Genomic DNA, 17,765 nt, shown 5'->3' on the forward strand with positions numbered 1-17,765 from the left:
ACTTAAATTCGTTCGCGGAGCTCGAATAATTTTTTTCGGCTTTTCCCATAATTAAATTATTACATCGTTTACGATTCACAGAGGCAATTCTCGAAAAAAATAGCTTTTTAAAGCAATTTTTAACATCTCCCGTTCTATAGTTATTGTTGAAAATTACATTGAGCCACAAAAAATCACGTTTTTTAGTTACCAGAGCGGAGACTAACCAATCTTTACTAACTTTGACCCACTGAATTCGAATATGATATTGATTTTTGCTGGTTGGTGATCGTTTACGAGATATGAGCGTTTAAAAAAATGCGCGATTTTTACAGTTTTTTGGCTTTTGCGGTCTTTAACTCAAAACCTAGTATTGCTGTGCTCAAAGTGAGTATTGGAATCAATAGTCAGATGTTTTTCCTATTGATTGTGATATTGCATTGCTTTAAAATACTTATAATTAATTGTCTAGCGAATTTTAAAAGTCAAAAATATATTTTTTTTACGGATTTTTTCTCCGTGCTATTTTGCATTTATTTGGCAATTATTTTATTTCACCTCGTTTATAAGGATTGGTTTTCTATTTCAATATTTTTTATTTTTATCTAAACGTACTAACTCTAGCGGTAATTGCAATTTAAATGCTTTCGTTTTTGTTGCTCAGTGTTATTATAGTCACATTAAAATCTATATGATAGTTTATAGTAATTAAGGCTCATTTCGTTTATCAATAATTTAATAAGGTATATTTTTACTAATTAATATCTTTCGCTTTTGTAAATTCGAAACATACATACATATGTATAACGAATTATGTTTACATCTATAACTGTCATCCAGCGCTCATCTGTTCATCTAATGTATAATTTCTTTAATAATATTTTATACGTATAAAATATTACAAAGACCTTACAAGAAATTATATATTTTCAAATATTTGGACCGAATGAACGAACTCATTCAAAACGTTTTTTTTTTACCATGAGTGGCAGTTTTATTGCCTAAAGATAAATAATACCGCGCCTCGTAGGCTAGGCTACAGATGCTCTGCAAGTCGTTTTGATAAAAGAGTTCTCAAAACGACTTTTGACAACTGTTTCTCGAACTATTTTTTTTCTTGATTGTTTTACATGACATGTTATACATACATATGTATGTAAGGTTTTTCAACGGGTTTTTGCGGTATCATAAATTCATGGCCCTCAAATTTGGTTTAAAATAATGCAATGACGTAAATGATTTTATACCCTTTATCCTTTTATTAAATTCAAATTATTCTGAAATGGTTTTCATCGTTTTTTCAAAACCTCTCCGATAAAATAAACGTTTTTTATTCCAAAAAAAATGGCAAAGTTTCAAAGCGATCGGAAAAGTTTTAGGAGGTTTGTCCAAAACTTAGATAAACCTTGTAATTTTCAAATGTTATAATTAGCATGGAAATATTTTTTTCAATGTATGTGTTGTATGAATGCATGTACATACATACATATGTACATATGTTATTTTGAAAATTTTCAATTTAATATTTATTTTCATTATTCATCAATAAAAAGTAAACCAAAAAACTTTATTAATACTATGATTTGATGAATATACTAAATACTGGCGATTCTAGAATTGATTTAATGTTGAGAGTTACAAATTTTACACGTTTTGGATTTTCGTAAGATTAAAAATAAGCACCAATCACACGGTTGATCCCATATTTTTTAAGATCATCGAAAGCCGATGCAATTCGCGCTATTATATAAGTATTTATATTTTTATTTTTGAACATTTAATTTGTACGAATATTTTTTACGTAAATTTGTACGAATATCGATTTTTATATTTTCGGGGCAATGAGAGAATTTGTTCGCAGAAGGGCCAAAGAGGCATTGTATTGCATTAAGACCATTGTATCGTAAAAATATCAAACATTATGTTCTTCCCCTTTTTTTTGTCGAAGGCATCGGTCCAAAATATCATCTAATGTTGAATGAATCACTGCTAGAAAATATTTTGTAATTATGTATAACTATTACAGTGCAGTACAAAATTGAGAATAGGATGTGAATTTATCCAATTGATAAAACTGAAATATAACATTTAAAAGAGAAAAAAGTGTGTCCATTTGAAAAATGTTTGCAATTTTGGGACCGACCATTTATTTCATTGTTTTGGTAGGTAAGGACAAGAAAAAAAATACTGAATGAAAATCGACAGATTGATTGCAAAATTATTTAAGGCTCATTTCGTATTTACTTACCTATTATACAGTTCACATGGTTTTTAATATCTATTGCTTTTGTAAAGTAGCAACATACATACATGCATATGTACATATGTACGTGTATAACGAATCATGTTTACATTTACATACATATGTACATATGTATAACGGTCATCCAGCACTCATCTGTTTATCTAATACAGCGGTTCAGATTTCAAATTTCCAGCAAGAAATTGTAAAAGTAAATCACTTGATCAGTGATATATTAATAATATTAATAATAATTTGAATACGATATTGAAAAAATAATATTGGAATAAATTAAAAAAGGTCGAATAAAACGGGTCGATTTATGAGTTTCTAGAATTGACTACATACCAGCAATTCTAAAATTAATTTAATGTAAATAAATAAATGTCTTTGAATACAAATTTTACATATTTTGGAATTTCGTAAGATTAGGAATAAGCATTTATTACGGTTGATCCACATTTTTTAACAAACAAACCGATGAAAGTCGCTCTATTAATCGACTAAATAATAATTAAAAACATTCGAGAGTTTACGATGTTTATATTAATGTCGGTATAAAACATATAAACATTTTTTGCACTTCTTCAGAGAACACACACCTTCGTTTACTCCGTACTTAAATAGTACGGACTGCGTAATAATATTGTCAACATTGAAAAAAGAGGACATTCTGGGTATATTACAAAAAAATAGAGTGAACAAAAAGTTGGTTTAAAAAAAGAGAACATGTTCTCTTTTAAAAGTGACCAGTTGACAACTCTAACTGAAGGATATCTTTTACTTTTATTGGTGGTTCAATTGTCACTCTGCAATATAGAATTTCTTTAATACCATATATTTCTTTGCAGTCTTCCTTTTGGTACCAGGTCTACAAAAAATAGTTGGAAATATTTAATTATTCTTTCGCCATCGGCTGTAAATTTCTTAATAACATTTGCCACATTGGCCACTTCATATCCTTTATCTTTGAAAGAATCCTTTAATTTCATCAATGTCTGTTGATGACGGTGAACCTCTAACAATCACTCTATAGCACCTTTCTTTCTTGAGCAGATAGATGTGGCACTATAGATTGTGGAGGGGGTTTTGGGTGTCTTTAGATTCACGTTGTTTTAAATCATGTAGTGTTTTTTAGATTTTACGATAATCTTCTTCGGTTTGTGTAGTGATTTTGATATTATTATTAGAGATTACTTTAAATTGACATCGAATGGGTGGTGTTTCTGTTGTTGATAAAATATGAGCTCTAAACTTATTGAAGTTATGGAGGATGAACGAATGAGACGACTGGCATGTTAATGCACGTGTTTATTATATGACAGCTGAAGACAGAGTGAGTAGTAGCTCTCCGAACCCAGCCGAGTTGGTTCCCACTCGCAGGAAGGCAACCAAACTCGACCATGTCGTATAAGCGAGCCGCCACATCACTCCCCCCCCAGCATCAGCGATACCAAAATTACAAAGAAACAAATTTTACAAAAGAAAAAAATTATTGTTACACAAAGAGAAAAAAAATTATTACGTGGGGAGAAAAAAATTGTTGACGTGGGTCATCCGCTGTGTACATAGGTGTACCGCCCTGAATGGTCGGTAGATTCGAGGGCGGTGACGTCGCGAGCAGGACGGTGGGTGGTCCGATGGTCGCGCCGATGCGATGCGATGCGATGCTGCGGCGGCGCCGCTCTTCCGAGGCTGATGTCGGTTGGTGGGGCGGCGGGGGCGGCAGGGGCATCGATGTGGTTGATGATACTCCGAGCTGGACTGTGAGTCGTTGTGGCTCGTGGAGTTGTTGTAGCGCTACCGCCCGTCTCGGCGTGACGACGCTCGTGGGGACGGACGGGGCCTTGATGATGATGATGATGATGATGGTGCTGAGGTGGTGTATGTCTTGTGGTGCTGGATGACCGTTCTATGTGTAGTGGATCGCGCATGACTCCACATCCAGCTGTCAAGATCGTCGTCTCATTCGCTCCCCCATTTTTTAAAAGCACCTGTCGTCGACGTTGTGGCTGGACGTCGGTAGGTAGGTAGGTAGGTAGGTAGCCGTGTCTGCTCGTTTATTGTCACCCGCGGGCCGCGACGCGCTCTGTTGATGGCGATGGGGGCGCGGCGGGTAGCTTCTCCCGCCTGACTCGGCGAGGCAGGGATGAGCGGCATGTTGAAATTGATCGAGGCTGCGTGGCTCGATGTCGGGGGTCACCAGTATGGAGGATGAACGAATGAGACGACTGGCATGTTAATGCACGTGTTTATTATATGACAGCTGAAGACAGAGTGAGTAGTAGCTCTCCGAACCCAGCCGAGTTGGTTCCCACTCGCAGGAAGGCAACCAAACTCGACCATGTCGTATAAGCGAGCCGCCACAAAGTCAAAAACATTGCTCACATAAATAGGAGTTGGTAGTGGTTCTTTTTTAGTTTTATTTATTGGTTGTTTTGATGTTTCATTCAGATTGTTTTGGGGGGAATATTACACTTTATCTAATTTTATTTTTTTACTATTTTTCTCTGCATTATAGCTAAGTTCATTTTCGAGTTATTCTTCATTTGTGTAGTAATGTTCGGTTATATTGTCAAGACTCTTGCTCTCATTTAGAATAGATGTAGAAGGCCTGGATTGTTTTTGCATTATTTCAATTCTTTTCTTAAAATCGGTTATAGTTTTCTCGTATTGTTTGCATCTGGTATAAGTGATCCATGGTTTAATAGATCATGATGTAAGTTATCCAGGTTTTAAACGCATGGATGATGCAGATATAGTTTCTTTTGTTTCTCAAGAAGAAGAAAATGAGAGTGACAACTACAAGTGAAGAAGATACTAGTGGTTACATTAGTCATAAAACGGTAAAACACCAGTACTAACTACTAGAGACCACTTCTCTGCTTAACTATGAACGTTTTGCTTAATAAATAAGGAGTATAAAAATTATGAAACAAAAATTTGTGTTTTTAATATGATATTATATTCAATTCGGATTATGTGTGTTTTTCAATTATCCGTACCCTTCCACCCCAGCATTACCCCAGATAATCGAGAGTGTACTGTATATTTATTTATTTCAAATTAAATTTAGACCATGATAACTTAACAGGTTGCCCTAAAACACCACTATGGCCGGAAACAAGTAAACAAGATTAATCTAAAAATAATATGAAAAAAATGTAAAAAAAAAATAAAATAATAAAGAAACAATAATACAACATTAAATTTGAAAATATAGATTTTAATGTAGGATATCTAGTGAACATACATATGTTATTGGGTTTTGACATAAATACTAATTCATATTTAGATATTTTTCACATTCAATGAAACACTTCTTGATAATGTAAATCATTTTGGACCGCAACTGGTGTTACTTCAGACTGCGGGTTGTATGTCGTTGATGTACAAGCCTACATACAATATTTAAAGAAATAAGATAATAATAGTATAATACAACTATGTATGATTTATTTATTGTAAATTATGATTGGAATTGTTATAAATACAAAATAAAAGTTTTGTGAAATCGACTATTTTAGCATATCATCAAAAAATGGGTATTGTTTTTCTTCGACACGTTTAAACATACAGGACCGCCGAGAGTAATTCCGAGCCATGGGAAAAATAATTCCAGGCCCCATAACAAACTTCAAAATATACATATCTTGTAAAAATCTATCAGAACTATTAGAAAAATACATATATGTGGTAAAGGATTCTGGCAGATGACGCTGTTCAGGACCACGGTTAGGATGTGGCGGTTGAGGTGGAGACCAAACACGTGCGTTTTCAGTCATGTTGTTTATTAAGATGATACGTGCGGAGGATTAGTAAACAACCGCGCGGAGCACAGGTCCAACTGCGACTAACCGTTACATCTCTGCCACTTTTCATCCCTTTCTCACAATCAGTCGTAATATACTCTTTCTCAGCTATAGCCCATACACCAGCCTTTCGATCAATTTCAACCCTACATATATGTATGTTGGTAATTATTTTTTAAAATAATTGAATACGAAAGGTAAGGATTAACAGGAACGATTTCGACCACGGGACCCCGGTTCCCCCCCCTCTATTGGCGGCCCAGTATATGAACATAAACACGTAGGACGAACGAACCAGTACTACTGCCGCATTTACAAATGGATATGTAGCATTTGGAAAGAACTTTTGGGCGCTAGTAAATAATGTTCATGGAGATAAAGTAAATTTGGCAGAGGTAAGGTAAATGAGAAGTTAACTTTCGCTTAGAAGAGATATTTGTATTAAGGTAACGTTCTTTTACAAAAATAGTAATTTTTTAATTTTTCCCTTATTATTTTGGAAATAAAAGGTCTTAAATGCTTCCCCGTCTACATACCTTTAATCTGAACACAAAACATGCCAAAAATTTTACGAATGTTATGAAAAACAATGGGACCAAAATGACCTGTTTTGACGTAAAATTATTTTCTATTTTTGTAACTTTACCCCAGTATGAATACCCATATGTTCAATGAGAGCTTGTTTCCTAGTAAATGTTTTTGAACAAATTTCACATTCGTATGACTTAACCCCAGTATGAATACCCATATGTGTACTAAGACTTGGTTTCGTAGTAAAAGTTTTTGAACAAATGTGACACTTGTGTGGCCGCACCCTAGTATGAATACCCATATGTTCACTAAGACTTTGTTTCTTAGTAAATGTTTTTGGACAAATGCCACATTTGTGTGGCTTTACCGCAGTATGAATACGCATATGTGTACGAAGACTATATTTCTGAATAAATGATTGTGTACAAATGTCACATTTGTGTGGCTTTACCCCAGAATGAATAGCCATATGTGCACTTAGATTTTGTTTTGCAGTAAATGTTTGTAAACAAATGTCACATTTGTGTGACTTTATCCCAGCGTGAATAAGCATATGCCCATTAAGATTGTCTTTCCTAGTAAATGTTTTTGAACAAATGTCACACTTGTGTGGCCGCACCCCAGTATGAATATACATATGTTCATTAAGACTTTGTTTCGTAGTAAATGTTTTTGAACAAATGCCACATTTGTATGGCTTCACCGTAGTATGAATAACCATATGTGTACTAAGATTATTTTTCTGAATAAATGTTTTTGAACAAATTTCACATTTGTGTGGCTTTACCCCAGTATGAATAGCCATATGTGCACTTAGACTTTGTTTTACAGTAAATGTTTGTAAACAAATATCACATTTGTGTGGCTTTATCCGAGTGTGAGTAACCATATGCACACTAAGATTGTCTTTCCTAATAAATGTTTTTGAACAAATGTCACATTTGTGTGGCTTTACCCCAGTATGAATACCCATATGTGTTTTAAGATTTTGTTTCGTAGTAAATGTGTTTGAACAAATGTCACATTTGTGTGACTTTACCCTAGTATGAATACCCATGTGTAAACGGAGTCTAGATTTGAAAAAAAAAGATTTGGAACAAACGTCACATCTGTGTGACTTTACCCCACTATGAACCCTCGTGTGTACACTTAGATTATGTTTACTGTTACAAGATTTTGAACAATCATGCAGCTTTCTTCGAGAATTCGAGTTTTTCTGTGTCACAAGATTTTTTTGATTAGTTAACAATTTGTCGTGGATATCTATTTCACCGTCCAATTCAGAATGTGTAGAGCACATCTTATTTAATGCTTTTGGAGATGGTAATTCTTCCGCTAGAATTTCTCTATTGGTATCATTTATTGCTGCCATATGATCCCTCCGATATGATCCGGGGATCTAAAAATTAAACCGAATGTTATTCAATTTAACACGTGTAACTTTTTTATTTTGTGATTAGATGTTATTTTACATGTGAATTTATGTTTTCGATCAACAGCATGTTTCGCTAAGAATACATCTAAAGAACTTGAATCCTATTTACTTACCTCGCCGGCGTCTGGAGAACTACAATTGTTGGATGGACATTCAGCACCCAACTCATCTTCCCATATTAAATCTTCCAGCAAAACTTCCTCCGGCTTGATTTTCAAATACTCGTCTAATTCCACTCTCGACTTTGTGTCATTCTGAAAACAAGTGTTTCGAAAGCTTTCGAATAATTCCAGATTGTTGACACAAGAAAGGCATATCAAATCTGGCAGATGGTCTCCTTTCCTGACCTGCAAATAGGAGGGGTATTGGCGATTACGAGCAGTAGTGAATTATCAATAGCAGTGGTTCAAATGTAACGTGACTGACCCGCAGCTGACAGCAGGTCCAAATGCGTTGCACCAAACGCGGTGGATGAGGGTCGTCATGGATGGAGACGAAGGACTCTGCTGGAGCAGAGCAGAGACAAAGTCTGCACTCCATCGCTACTTGGGAGGGAGAAGCACAAACTCCTGGAGAGTGGATAGACGCTTCCAACCTTTGCTTCTGACTTCTGCTTTTCCTTTTGCTTCTCTAATTGACCCAACCATCAATGACCCAGTACAATAAGATAGTCAAACGTCACAATAATATGGTTATATGTGTGAGTGTATAGTGCTGCAAACTTAAACTGGTCCCAACTAAAAGAACCCGGTCGCGACTAAAAAGAGCCCGGTTTATTCCCTAGTAACTTTGGGAAACGGAAAAATAAAAAAAATATATATCAATCAGATTTTCAGATCGACACATTTTTAGATTCTCATTGAGTCAATGCCCTTCGCAGCGTTAACACTAGAAGTTTCCACCACCAGTGGCGGACTGGGCCTGAAATCAGTGCATGCCAGGAGTCAAAGGGGGCCCACCCAGGGTTAAAAAATTCTCCCCCACCCCCTCCCATATAACAAAATTTTCTTATTTCCATCACGCTAAAAATCGAGGGTAAAAAATAAATAGAATTTTTAAAAATGGGAATATACAAATTTAGGTACAAGAAAAATGGCAAAAGCAAAATCGATTGTATATTTCGTTTTAACTCTTGTCCCAGGTATATAGAATGTGTCATAAAAGAATGCGGCATAAAAGCGGCTTTTACTTTCGGTAGAAAACAATCAGGGACCTCATTTCAGCTTTTTCTTGCGGGGCAGGCAAAGATTGGTCAAATTGATTTTTTTTTCAAAAAATCTTTTTTATATCGGAATAAAAATGGAAAATATTCTTTGCATACACCTTATTGAGTTATAAAATATGAAAAAAAGCTTATTTTTGAAAAACTAATCATAAAAAAATATTATGTAAAAAATGAAAAAAACGCCGCAGACGAAAATTTTTTCCATAAATCAACAAAAATCGACCATCAAACTGAGTCACTAAAAAACTATGAATTAACTTAATTTCTACTGACTGTATCTATGTACATATGTACGTGATAACAACAGATAAAGTTTTGTGATCATGCGAAAATTCGAACTCAGAATCGATCACTGATCACGTTTACATAATATAGAAAAATGTGTGTGACTCTGTGTGTAAAATTTCGTGAACACCCGTTAACCGAAAGTGACAGTTTACCGGATTTTTCTTCCGCTATTTTAATCGACCCTTTAAATATGTCTGCTCTTCACGATTTTATGTATAATTCCTTGTATCAATGTGATGAAAATATAATAAATCATCAAATTTAATTAACCAGAAGTGGGATTTTTTCCTCTTAAAAAAATCAAAAAAATTTTTTACCACACCCCTGAACGTATCAAGCTGAAAATTCATATTTGTATTCTTTATGTACTAAATTTGATAAGGTTTTGGGCAGAAAGCAATTTTATTAAATAACTAAAACTTTTTTTGGACCGAATTCGTTACACATGAAGTTTAAATCGATCTCATTCGTTGTTTTGTGAGATAATGCACGTCTGGAATATAATAAAAATACGAGGAATAAAACCATTTGTGATTGAACCGATTCAGGAAAATATTAATTTAAAACTTTTCTTGAAAACAAAAAATATACGAACTTTCGGAAAAATAAACGTTACAAATTTGTTTTTGAGACAAAATAAAGTAAAGGGGACCTTTCCCCCTAACCCCCCTATGCCCCCCCCCAAATTACGTCCCTGAAAAAAATGCATAATATTTTCAATTAATGTTACTCGAAAAACGGGATTTTGGGGAGGGGGCCCCTATCCCATATTTCTATTTACATGGATGTGTCTAGATTAGGAATAGATTTTATATTCGGAAACTGTTTAAAATTATGTATTTAAATCTTACTATATCGTCGAAGTATAATCAAATGTTATTTTGAAAGTATGAAGTAAATTTAAATCGCTGGTTGATGATGAATCGTCCTATCAAAATTGTTTTATGCAATTCAGTTTATATTATTCACGGAAATTTGTTTATTACCATTTTTATTTCAGTAGGTAGTTGTTACATAGGTATTGGTATATACATAAAATTGCGTGGGCCCGGCAAAAGGGCCCACGCAATTGTTGAAACTTACTTTTGAGCGTAATAAAAAAGCCTTGAGCTGTTAAAGCAGGTATTAGTTGTTTTTGTATATCGTAAGAAATTTGTTGTGTTGAAATATCCAAACTTTAGTTCCCAAAGTTCAATATCCTATAAATTTTTACACACGTGAAATAGTTAAAAAGTTATTTAATTTTACTGAGGGCCCATATTTTCTAACAGATAGTGGGTTCGCTTGTATGGCCAGTCCGCCACTGGATAGATCTATCCGTTAACACTAGCGGTATATACCTCGCCTTAGCGCCTTGGTTTACGGCCAGTACCAGGGGGGCTGCCAAATATATTATATGTATAAATTCGCTAACCAGTTCAATAAAAACAAATTAAACTTAAAATTAACAAAGTTCAGCTTAACAAAAATGAGGTTATGGACACAAACCTCAATTGAAACCAACAAAAACCTAAATTATTTTTATGTACAAAGTATTTGTTTTAAGAGTTCAAATAAATTAATACAACTTTGTAATAGTTTTAATCGATCTGAAATTGCTGCGTAAGCTGTTTATTTTATTTTTTATATCTTCTTTCGTCGCGTTCGGCTTGATTTTCTTGCAGCTTCGTAATATGTAGAACATCTAAGTAATCTTTTTTTTTTACTTATTTAAATAATTTGTATTGTTGTATTGTTGGTTCGTAAATCCACGACGTCAGCGAACAAATTAATATATAAATAAATTTAAATTTTCATCTTCGAAAAATGATTGGAAAACAATGGGAGAGTTGTCGATAGATAGAAAATATCATTTTAAAGCAGGAAAACCTTCTAACACTCTCTTCACAGCAGGATAAAGTGATAGCCAGCGCGTTTTTGAATGTATCAATAATGCTTTATACTGAATGTCCACAAATTCGCAAACATTTTTTAAGATTCTGTTCTGATTGTGTAAATGGAACAATTATTGATCTATTGTCATGGAATCAAATCCATGCCATGCAGTTATGAACAATATGAGCAGGACAACCAATGCCTAGCAAATCTTTTCCAAATTTTGTTTTTGAATGGCTGTAAACATTGTTTATTCCATTTCTATTCAATCCTCCAAAATTAGTATTACAATTATCTGCAGAAAAAACAACACATTTTTCTACAATAGTGTATTTATTTAAACATGTATTCAAATGTTCACTTATTGTCTCTGCTGTTTCGTTTGGCAAAGAAAATAAATCAATCACTTTTGTCAATTATGCCATTATTGATGTTAAAAAACTGAATGAGGACTGGAAAAATTTTATTTGCACCATGATTACTTCCATCGGTCTAAACTGATAAAAATCGCTATTAGGGACAACGATTGCATTATATTTTCAATACAATATGGAGCGATAACGTTATTCGCGACACACCTTGTTTTTGTCTTTCCAGATGAAATCTGCTTTGCTATTTCCGAATCATCAAACATTTTTGCCAACAGTTAGTTTGTGCAAACAGTAGAGTTATAACTATAATGATGTTTTAAAGTCGCGTTCTTATCGTGGTCCTATACAGACGTTGATTGCGTGTGTGGCGATTTGTGCAACGAACTTGTGATAATAAAAATAAAACTTTAAAACTATATAATTATGTTTATGTTTTAATTAAGTGTATAATAATGGCTTCATATCGTGTAAATAAATCAATAGCCATGGAAAAAAAAATTATGGATATTTTGACATTAAAAAGCAACAGTATATCGAATGATAATAAGGCATTTAAAATTAATTCAGTAAAACAATTAGTTAAATATATATATGTGAAAAAGAAAATAGTGATAAGGAACAATTTATGGATGTTATAAGAGACTTAAGAAGTGAATTGAAAAATTTGAAAAACAATATAGAAAAATATATCAATCTATTAAAAAGCAACGACAATAAAAAAGTACATAGATAAAGTAAAGAGGCAGCGAAAAAATAAGTTACATTAATAATAACAAAAGTTCAACAAACAAATAAAACTGAAGAAGAATGTAAAAAATTAATTAAACCAGATACACTAAAAATGGGAATACAGGATGTTAAAAAAATTAGTAACGGTGGAATTGCAATAACAATAATAAAGCGGATAAAGTAAAAATAATGGAAGATATATACATAGGAAAAAATGGGAGGTAAATATGAAATTAAAGGAGATAAAAATGCAAGAGTGAGAATTATAGGGATGTCAGAAAAATTGATTAAATTCATATCTACACAAAACCAGATAATAGAAATAAACAAAAATTTTGAGGTTAAAAATATTTTGAAAAAGAAATTTGACAAATATAACGCGATTATGGAGGTGGATAGTGACAATTTCAAAAAGTTTATGGAAATGGGTAAAATTAATATAAATTGGAATAGGTGCAAAGTTATTGAAGATTAGAAAATTTTCAGATGCTATACATGCTATGGTTACAACCACAAAGCAGAAGTATGCAACAATAATAAAAGTTGCTTTAACTGTGGGTCGGAGGAACATATGAGCAATGAATGCAACAGTAAGGTAGTAAAGTGTCTTAACTGCATTAAGGCTAATAAAAGACTTACTTTAAAGCTAAATGTAGACATTAGCCCGATGGGCATACATTGTGATACAATATATAAAAGACAAGTGCAGATATATAAAAATAAGATTAACTATAAGTAGCAATTAAAAAAAGTATTTCGAAAACATAAAAATCAAAGTGATCTATACAATAATAATGATAATAATCAATGCAACACTTCTTGATAATGTAAATAATTTTGGACCGCAACTGATGTTACTTCAGGCTGCAGGTTGTACGTCGCTGATGTACAAGCATACATACAATGTTTAAAGAAAGAAGATAATAATAATAATATAATACAACTATGCATAATTTTTTATTACAAATTATGCTTGGAATTGTTTTAAATATAAATTAAAAGTTTTGTGATATCGACTTGCATAATTTTTCGTGGATTATTTTAGCATATTATCAAAAAATGCGTATTGTTTTTCTTCGACACGTTTTAATTGCTTACTTATCTTCTAGTAACAGTATGAGAAAAATAATTCCGGGCCCTATAGCAAATTTCAAAATATATCTTGTAAAAATATAAAACATTAGAAAAATACATATATGTGGTAAAGAAAGGATCATGGCAGATGAGGCTGGTCAGGACCACGGTTAGGATGAGGCGGTTGAGGTGAAGACCAAACACGTGCGTTTTCAGTCATGTTGTTTAAGATGATACATGCGGAGGCTTAGCGACCAACCGCGCGGAGCACAGGTCCAACTGCGACTAACCGTTACATCTCTGCCCCTTTTCATCCCTTTCTCACAATCAGTCGTAATATACTCTTTCTCAGCCATAGCCCATACATTAGCCTTTCGATCAATTTCAACCCTACATATATGTTGGTAGTTATTTTTTAAAATACATAATTGAATAAGAAAGGTAGGTACGATTTCCGACACGGGGCCCAGTTCCCCCCCCCTCTATTGGCGGCCTTACATACATATACACGTCGGACAAACGACAGTACAACTGCTGCATTTACAAATGAATATGTAGCATTTTACGAATGTTATGAAATTATTTTCTATTTTTGTAACTTTACCCCAGTATGAATACCCATATGTTCACTGAGATTTCGTTTCCTAGTAAATGTCTTTGAACAAATTTCACATTCGTGTGACTTAACCCCAGTATGAATACCCATATGTGTACTAAGATTTTGTTTCGTAGTAAATGTTTTTGAACAAATGTCACATTTGTATGGTTTTCCCCCAGTATGAATACCCATATGTGCACTTAGATTTTTCTTTGCAGTAAATGTTTGTAGACAAATGTCACATTTGTGTGGCTTTAACCCAGCATGAATACCCATATGTTTACTAAGACTTTGTTTCTTAGTAAATGTTCGTGAACAAATTTGACATTTGTGTGGCTTTACCCCAGTATGAATACCCATATGTGTATTAAGATTTTGTTTCGTAGTAAATGTTTTTGAACAAATGTCACATTTGTGTGGCTTTACCCCAGTATGAATACCCATATGTGTATTAAGATTTTGTTTCGTAGTAAATGTTTTTGAACAAATGTCACATTTGTGTGGCTTTATCCCAGTATGAATAACCATATGCAGACTAAGCTTAGGTTTCCTAGTGAATGTTTTTGAACAAATGTCACACTTGTAAGGCTTTATCCCAGTATGAATAGCAATATGTATACTAAGATTTGGTTTCGTAATAAATGTTTGTGAAGAAATGTCACATTTGTGTGGCTTTAACCCAGTATGAATACACATATGTGCACTAAGATTTGGTTTTGTAGTAAAAGTTTTTGAACAAATTTGACATTTGTGTGCCTTTACCCCAGTATGAATACCCATATGGTAAGTAATAGTTTGTTTCTTATTAAATGCTTTTGAACAAATGTCACATTTATATGGCTTTAACCCATTATGAATACTCGTATGTACACCAAGACTTTGTTTCGTAGTAAATGTTTTTGAACAAATGTCACATTTGTGTGACTTAACCCCAGTATGAATACCCATATGTGTCCTAAGATTTTGTTTCGTAGTAAATGTTTGTAAACAAATGTCACACTTGTGTGGCTTTATCCCAGTGTGAAGAACCATATGCACACTAAGATTGTCTTTCCTAGTAAATGATTTGAAACAAATGTCACATCTGTGTGACTTTAACCCAAAATGAATCCTCGTGTGTACATTTAGATTATGTTTACTGTTGAAAGATTTTGAACAAATGTTACAATCATGCAGCTTTTTTCGAGAATCCGAGTTTTTCTGTGTCACAAGATTTTTTTGATCAGTTAACAATTTGTCTTGGATATCTATTTTACGGTCCAATTCAGAATGTGTAGAGCACATCTTGTTTAATGCTTTTGGAGATGGTAATTCTTCCGGTAGAATTTGTCTATTGGTATCATTTATTGCTGCCATATGATCCCTCGAATTAATTTTTCTTCCGGGGATCTAAAAATTAAACCGAATGTTATTCAATTTAACACGTGTAACTTTTTTAAAGTGTGATTAGATGTTATTTTACATGTGAATTTATGTTTTCGATCAACAGCATGTTTCGCTAAGAATACATCTAAAGAACTTGAATCCTATTTACTTACCTCGCCGGCGTCTGGAGAACTACAATTGTTGGATGGACATTCAGCACCCAACTCATCTTCCCATATTAAATCTTCCAGCAAAACTTCCTCCGGCTTGATTTTCAAGAAATTGTCTAATTCCACCCTCGACGTTGTTTCATTCCGAAAACAAGCGTTTCGAAAGCTTTCGAATAATTCCAGATTGTTGACACAAGAAAGGCATATCAAATCTGGCAGATGGTCTCCTTTCCTGACCTGCAAATAGGAGAGGTATTGGCGATTACGAGCAGTAGTGAATTATCAATAGCAGTGGTTCAAATGTAACGTGACTGACCCGCAGCTGACAGCAGGTCCAAATGCGTTGCACCAAACGCGGTGGATGAGGGTCGTCATGGATGGAGACGAAGGACTCTGCTGGAGCAGAGCAGAGACAAAGTCTGCACTCCATCGCTACTTGGGAGGGAGAAGCACAAACTCCTGGAGAGTGGATAGACGCTTCCAACCTTTGCTTCTGACTTCTGCTTTTTCTTTTGCTTCTCTAATTGAACCAACCATCAAAGACCCGGTACAATACGATAGTCAAACGTCAAAATAATATGGTTATATGTGCGAGTGTGTAGTGCTTGCTGCAAACTTAAACCGGTCCCAACAATTGAGGTCGCTAAAGGTATTTTATTTATTTATTTATTTATATACTAGCTTTATTACCCGGCTTTGCCCGGGGTGTAGAAAAAATAAATAAAAAATTTAAATAAAATCAAAAAAAATAAAAAATAAATAAAAATTGATAAAATGCCCTCCTGAACCTTTGCCGTCTAGGGCTACGCCACCTGCGCCCCCCTGGCATTTTCCGTCTAGGGCTACGCCACCCGCGCCCCCCTCAGCATTTGCCGTCTAGTGCTATGCCCCCTGCGCCCCCCTGAACCTTTGCCGACTTGGGCTACGTCACCTGCGCCCCCCTGAGCATTTACCGTCTAGGTCTACGCCCCCTGCGCCCCCCTGAACCTTCGGCTTCTAGGGCTTCGCCCCCTGCGCTTCCCTGAACTAAGGCGAATCAACGCCTAATCGAATCAGCGCCAAAATCGAATCGGCGCCTATGAATCGAAAAAAAAAATTATTTGTTCGATGACGTCACGGATCTACGAACGAACGAACCAAGGATTCCAGCCAACGATGCACACAACCAACGATCGATGGTTGATGGACGTAACTACGACCACACAAATAAAGACGCTACACAAACAAAGACGACCAACCATGACGACACAAACATTAGTGTTTTATATAGTAGATAATTTTAGCTATTAGTTAATTTACAAAAAAAAATACATTTCAATAACTTATATCTAAAATTCTATATTTAACTTATATGTACTGTCCCTCACAGAGGCGTCTCTTTGCTCCTCGCAAGAATGCATCCATGGTCTTAGAAGACCTGATGCACTCAGAAAGGGCGTTATACATTAGTACACCCCTGTGAAAGACACTCCCAGCTGTCTCTGATTTTCTTACTCTACCTACAACTAAATTATTCTTATTTCTAGTGTAATGATTATGAATATCTCCATTTCTTATTCTATACGTTCAGACTACGTGTCTGATGATCGCCTTTCGTGGCCTTACGACCCACGATTTGGCCGATACATTTTTGTGCTGGCCACCCTGACAGACAGCGGCTAGCACACACTGACAGTTGTTGTATATCTGTTGGCGCGTAAACACTTGGGTCTTTACGTGGCCCTTCGCTTCTTGCCACCGACCACCAGCTCGAGACTGGTGGGGTTGTAACGATACTTGGAGACCAGCTCCAGTATCCGTCCGGTGTGCACCAGAGGAAGCCTGGTCTGTCTTCGTTCAGAAGGCAGACAACTCAGCTACGCGTGGCTAACCTCAAAAAGCACGCGTGGTTTCTTTGTTGACCCCCCCCCCTCTCTTTCCCCCTGTTTGCTCTATGTACATTCAACGTGGAAATATAATCATTGTGATCAGATTTACGACATGTTTTCATTGTTATATAATCTCCCGTCCTTTTTTCACATCACGCATCCCACGCACACTGTACAAAAGAGAAAGGGACAGAGCAGAGCAG

At 34.8% G+C, this 17,765-nt stretch overlaps 2 protein-coding genes and 2 long non-coding RNA genes across 5 annotated transcripts in view; 1 reads left to right on the plus strand and 3 right to left on the minus strand.

The window, feature by feature from the left end:
• LOC143910004 (uncharacterized) overlaps positions 1 to 17,765 on the minus strand; it is an 805,996-nt gene that overhangs the window by 137,274 nt on the left and 650,957 nt on the right. The window lies entirely within an intron of this gene.
• Positions 1 to 17,765, plus strand: part of LOC143910007 (uncharacterized) — a 260,391-nt gene that overhangs the window by 27,352 nt on the left and 215,274 nt on the right. The gene's annotated exons all lie outside the window — the stretch shown is intronic.
• Positions 5,429 to 10,923, minus strand: LOC143910000 (uncharacterized). Its single transcript, XM_077428333.1, has 3 exons — positions 8,426 to 10,923; positions 8,113 to 8,346; positions 5,429 to 7,963 (listed from the first exon to the last, which is right to left on the minus strand). The coding sequence occupies exons 1-3, from the start codon at positions 8,537 to 8,539 to the stop codon at positions 6,662 to 6,664; spliced, it is 1,650 nt and encodes a 549-aa protein (XP_077284459.1). The 5' UTR covers positions 8,540 to 10,923; the 3' UTR covers positions 5,429 to 6,661.
• LOC143909997 (uncharacterized) lies at positions 12,443 to 16,282 on the minus strand. Its single transcript, XM_077428329.1, has 3 exons — positions 16,011 to 16,282; positions 15,698 to 15,931; positions 12,443 to 15,548 (listed from the first exon to the last, which is right to left on the minus strand). Exons 1-3 carry the CDS (start codon positions 16,122 to 16,124, stop codon positions 14,148 to 14,150), a joined length of 1,749 nt encoding a protein of 582 aa, XP_077284455.1. The 5' UTR covers positions 16,125 to 16,282; the 3' UTR covers positions 12,443 to 14,147.

The sequence above is a fragment of the Arctopsyche grandis genome, chromosome 3, assembly GCF_051622035.1.
Source record: "Arctopsyche grandis isolate Sample6627 chromosome 3, ASM5162203v2, whole genome shotgun sequence".
Classification (NCBI taxonomy): domain Eukaryota; kingdom Metazoa; phylum Arthropoda; class Insecta; order Trichoptera; family Hydropsychidae; genus Arctopsyche; species Arctopsyche grandis.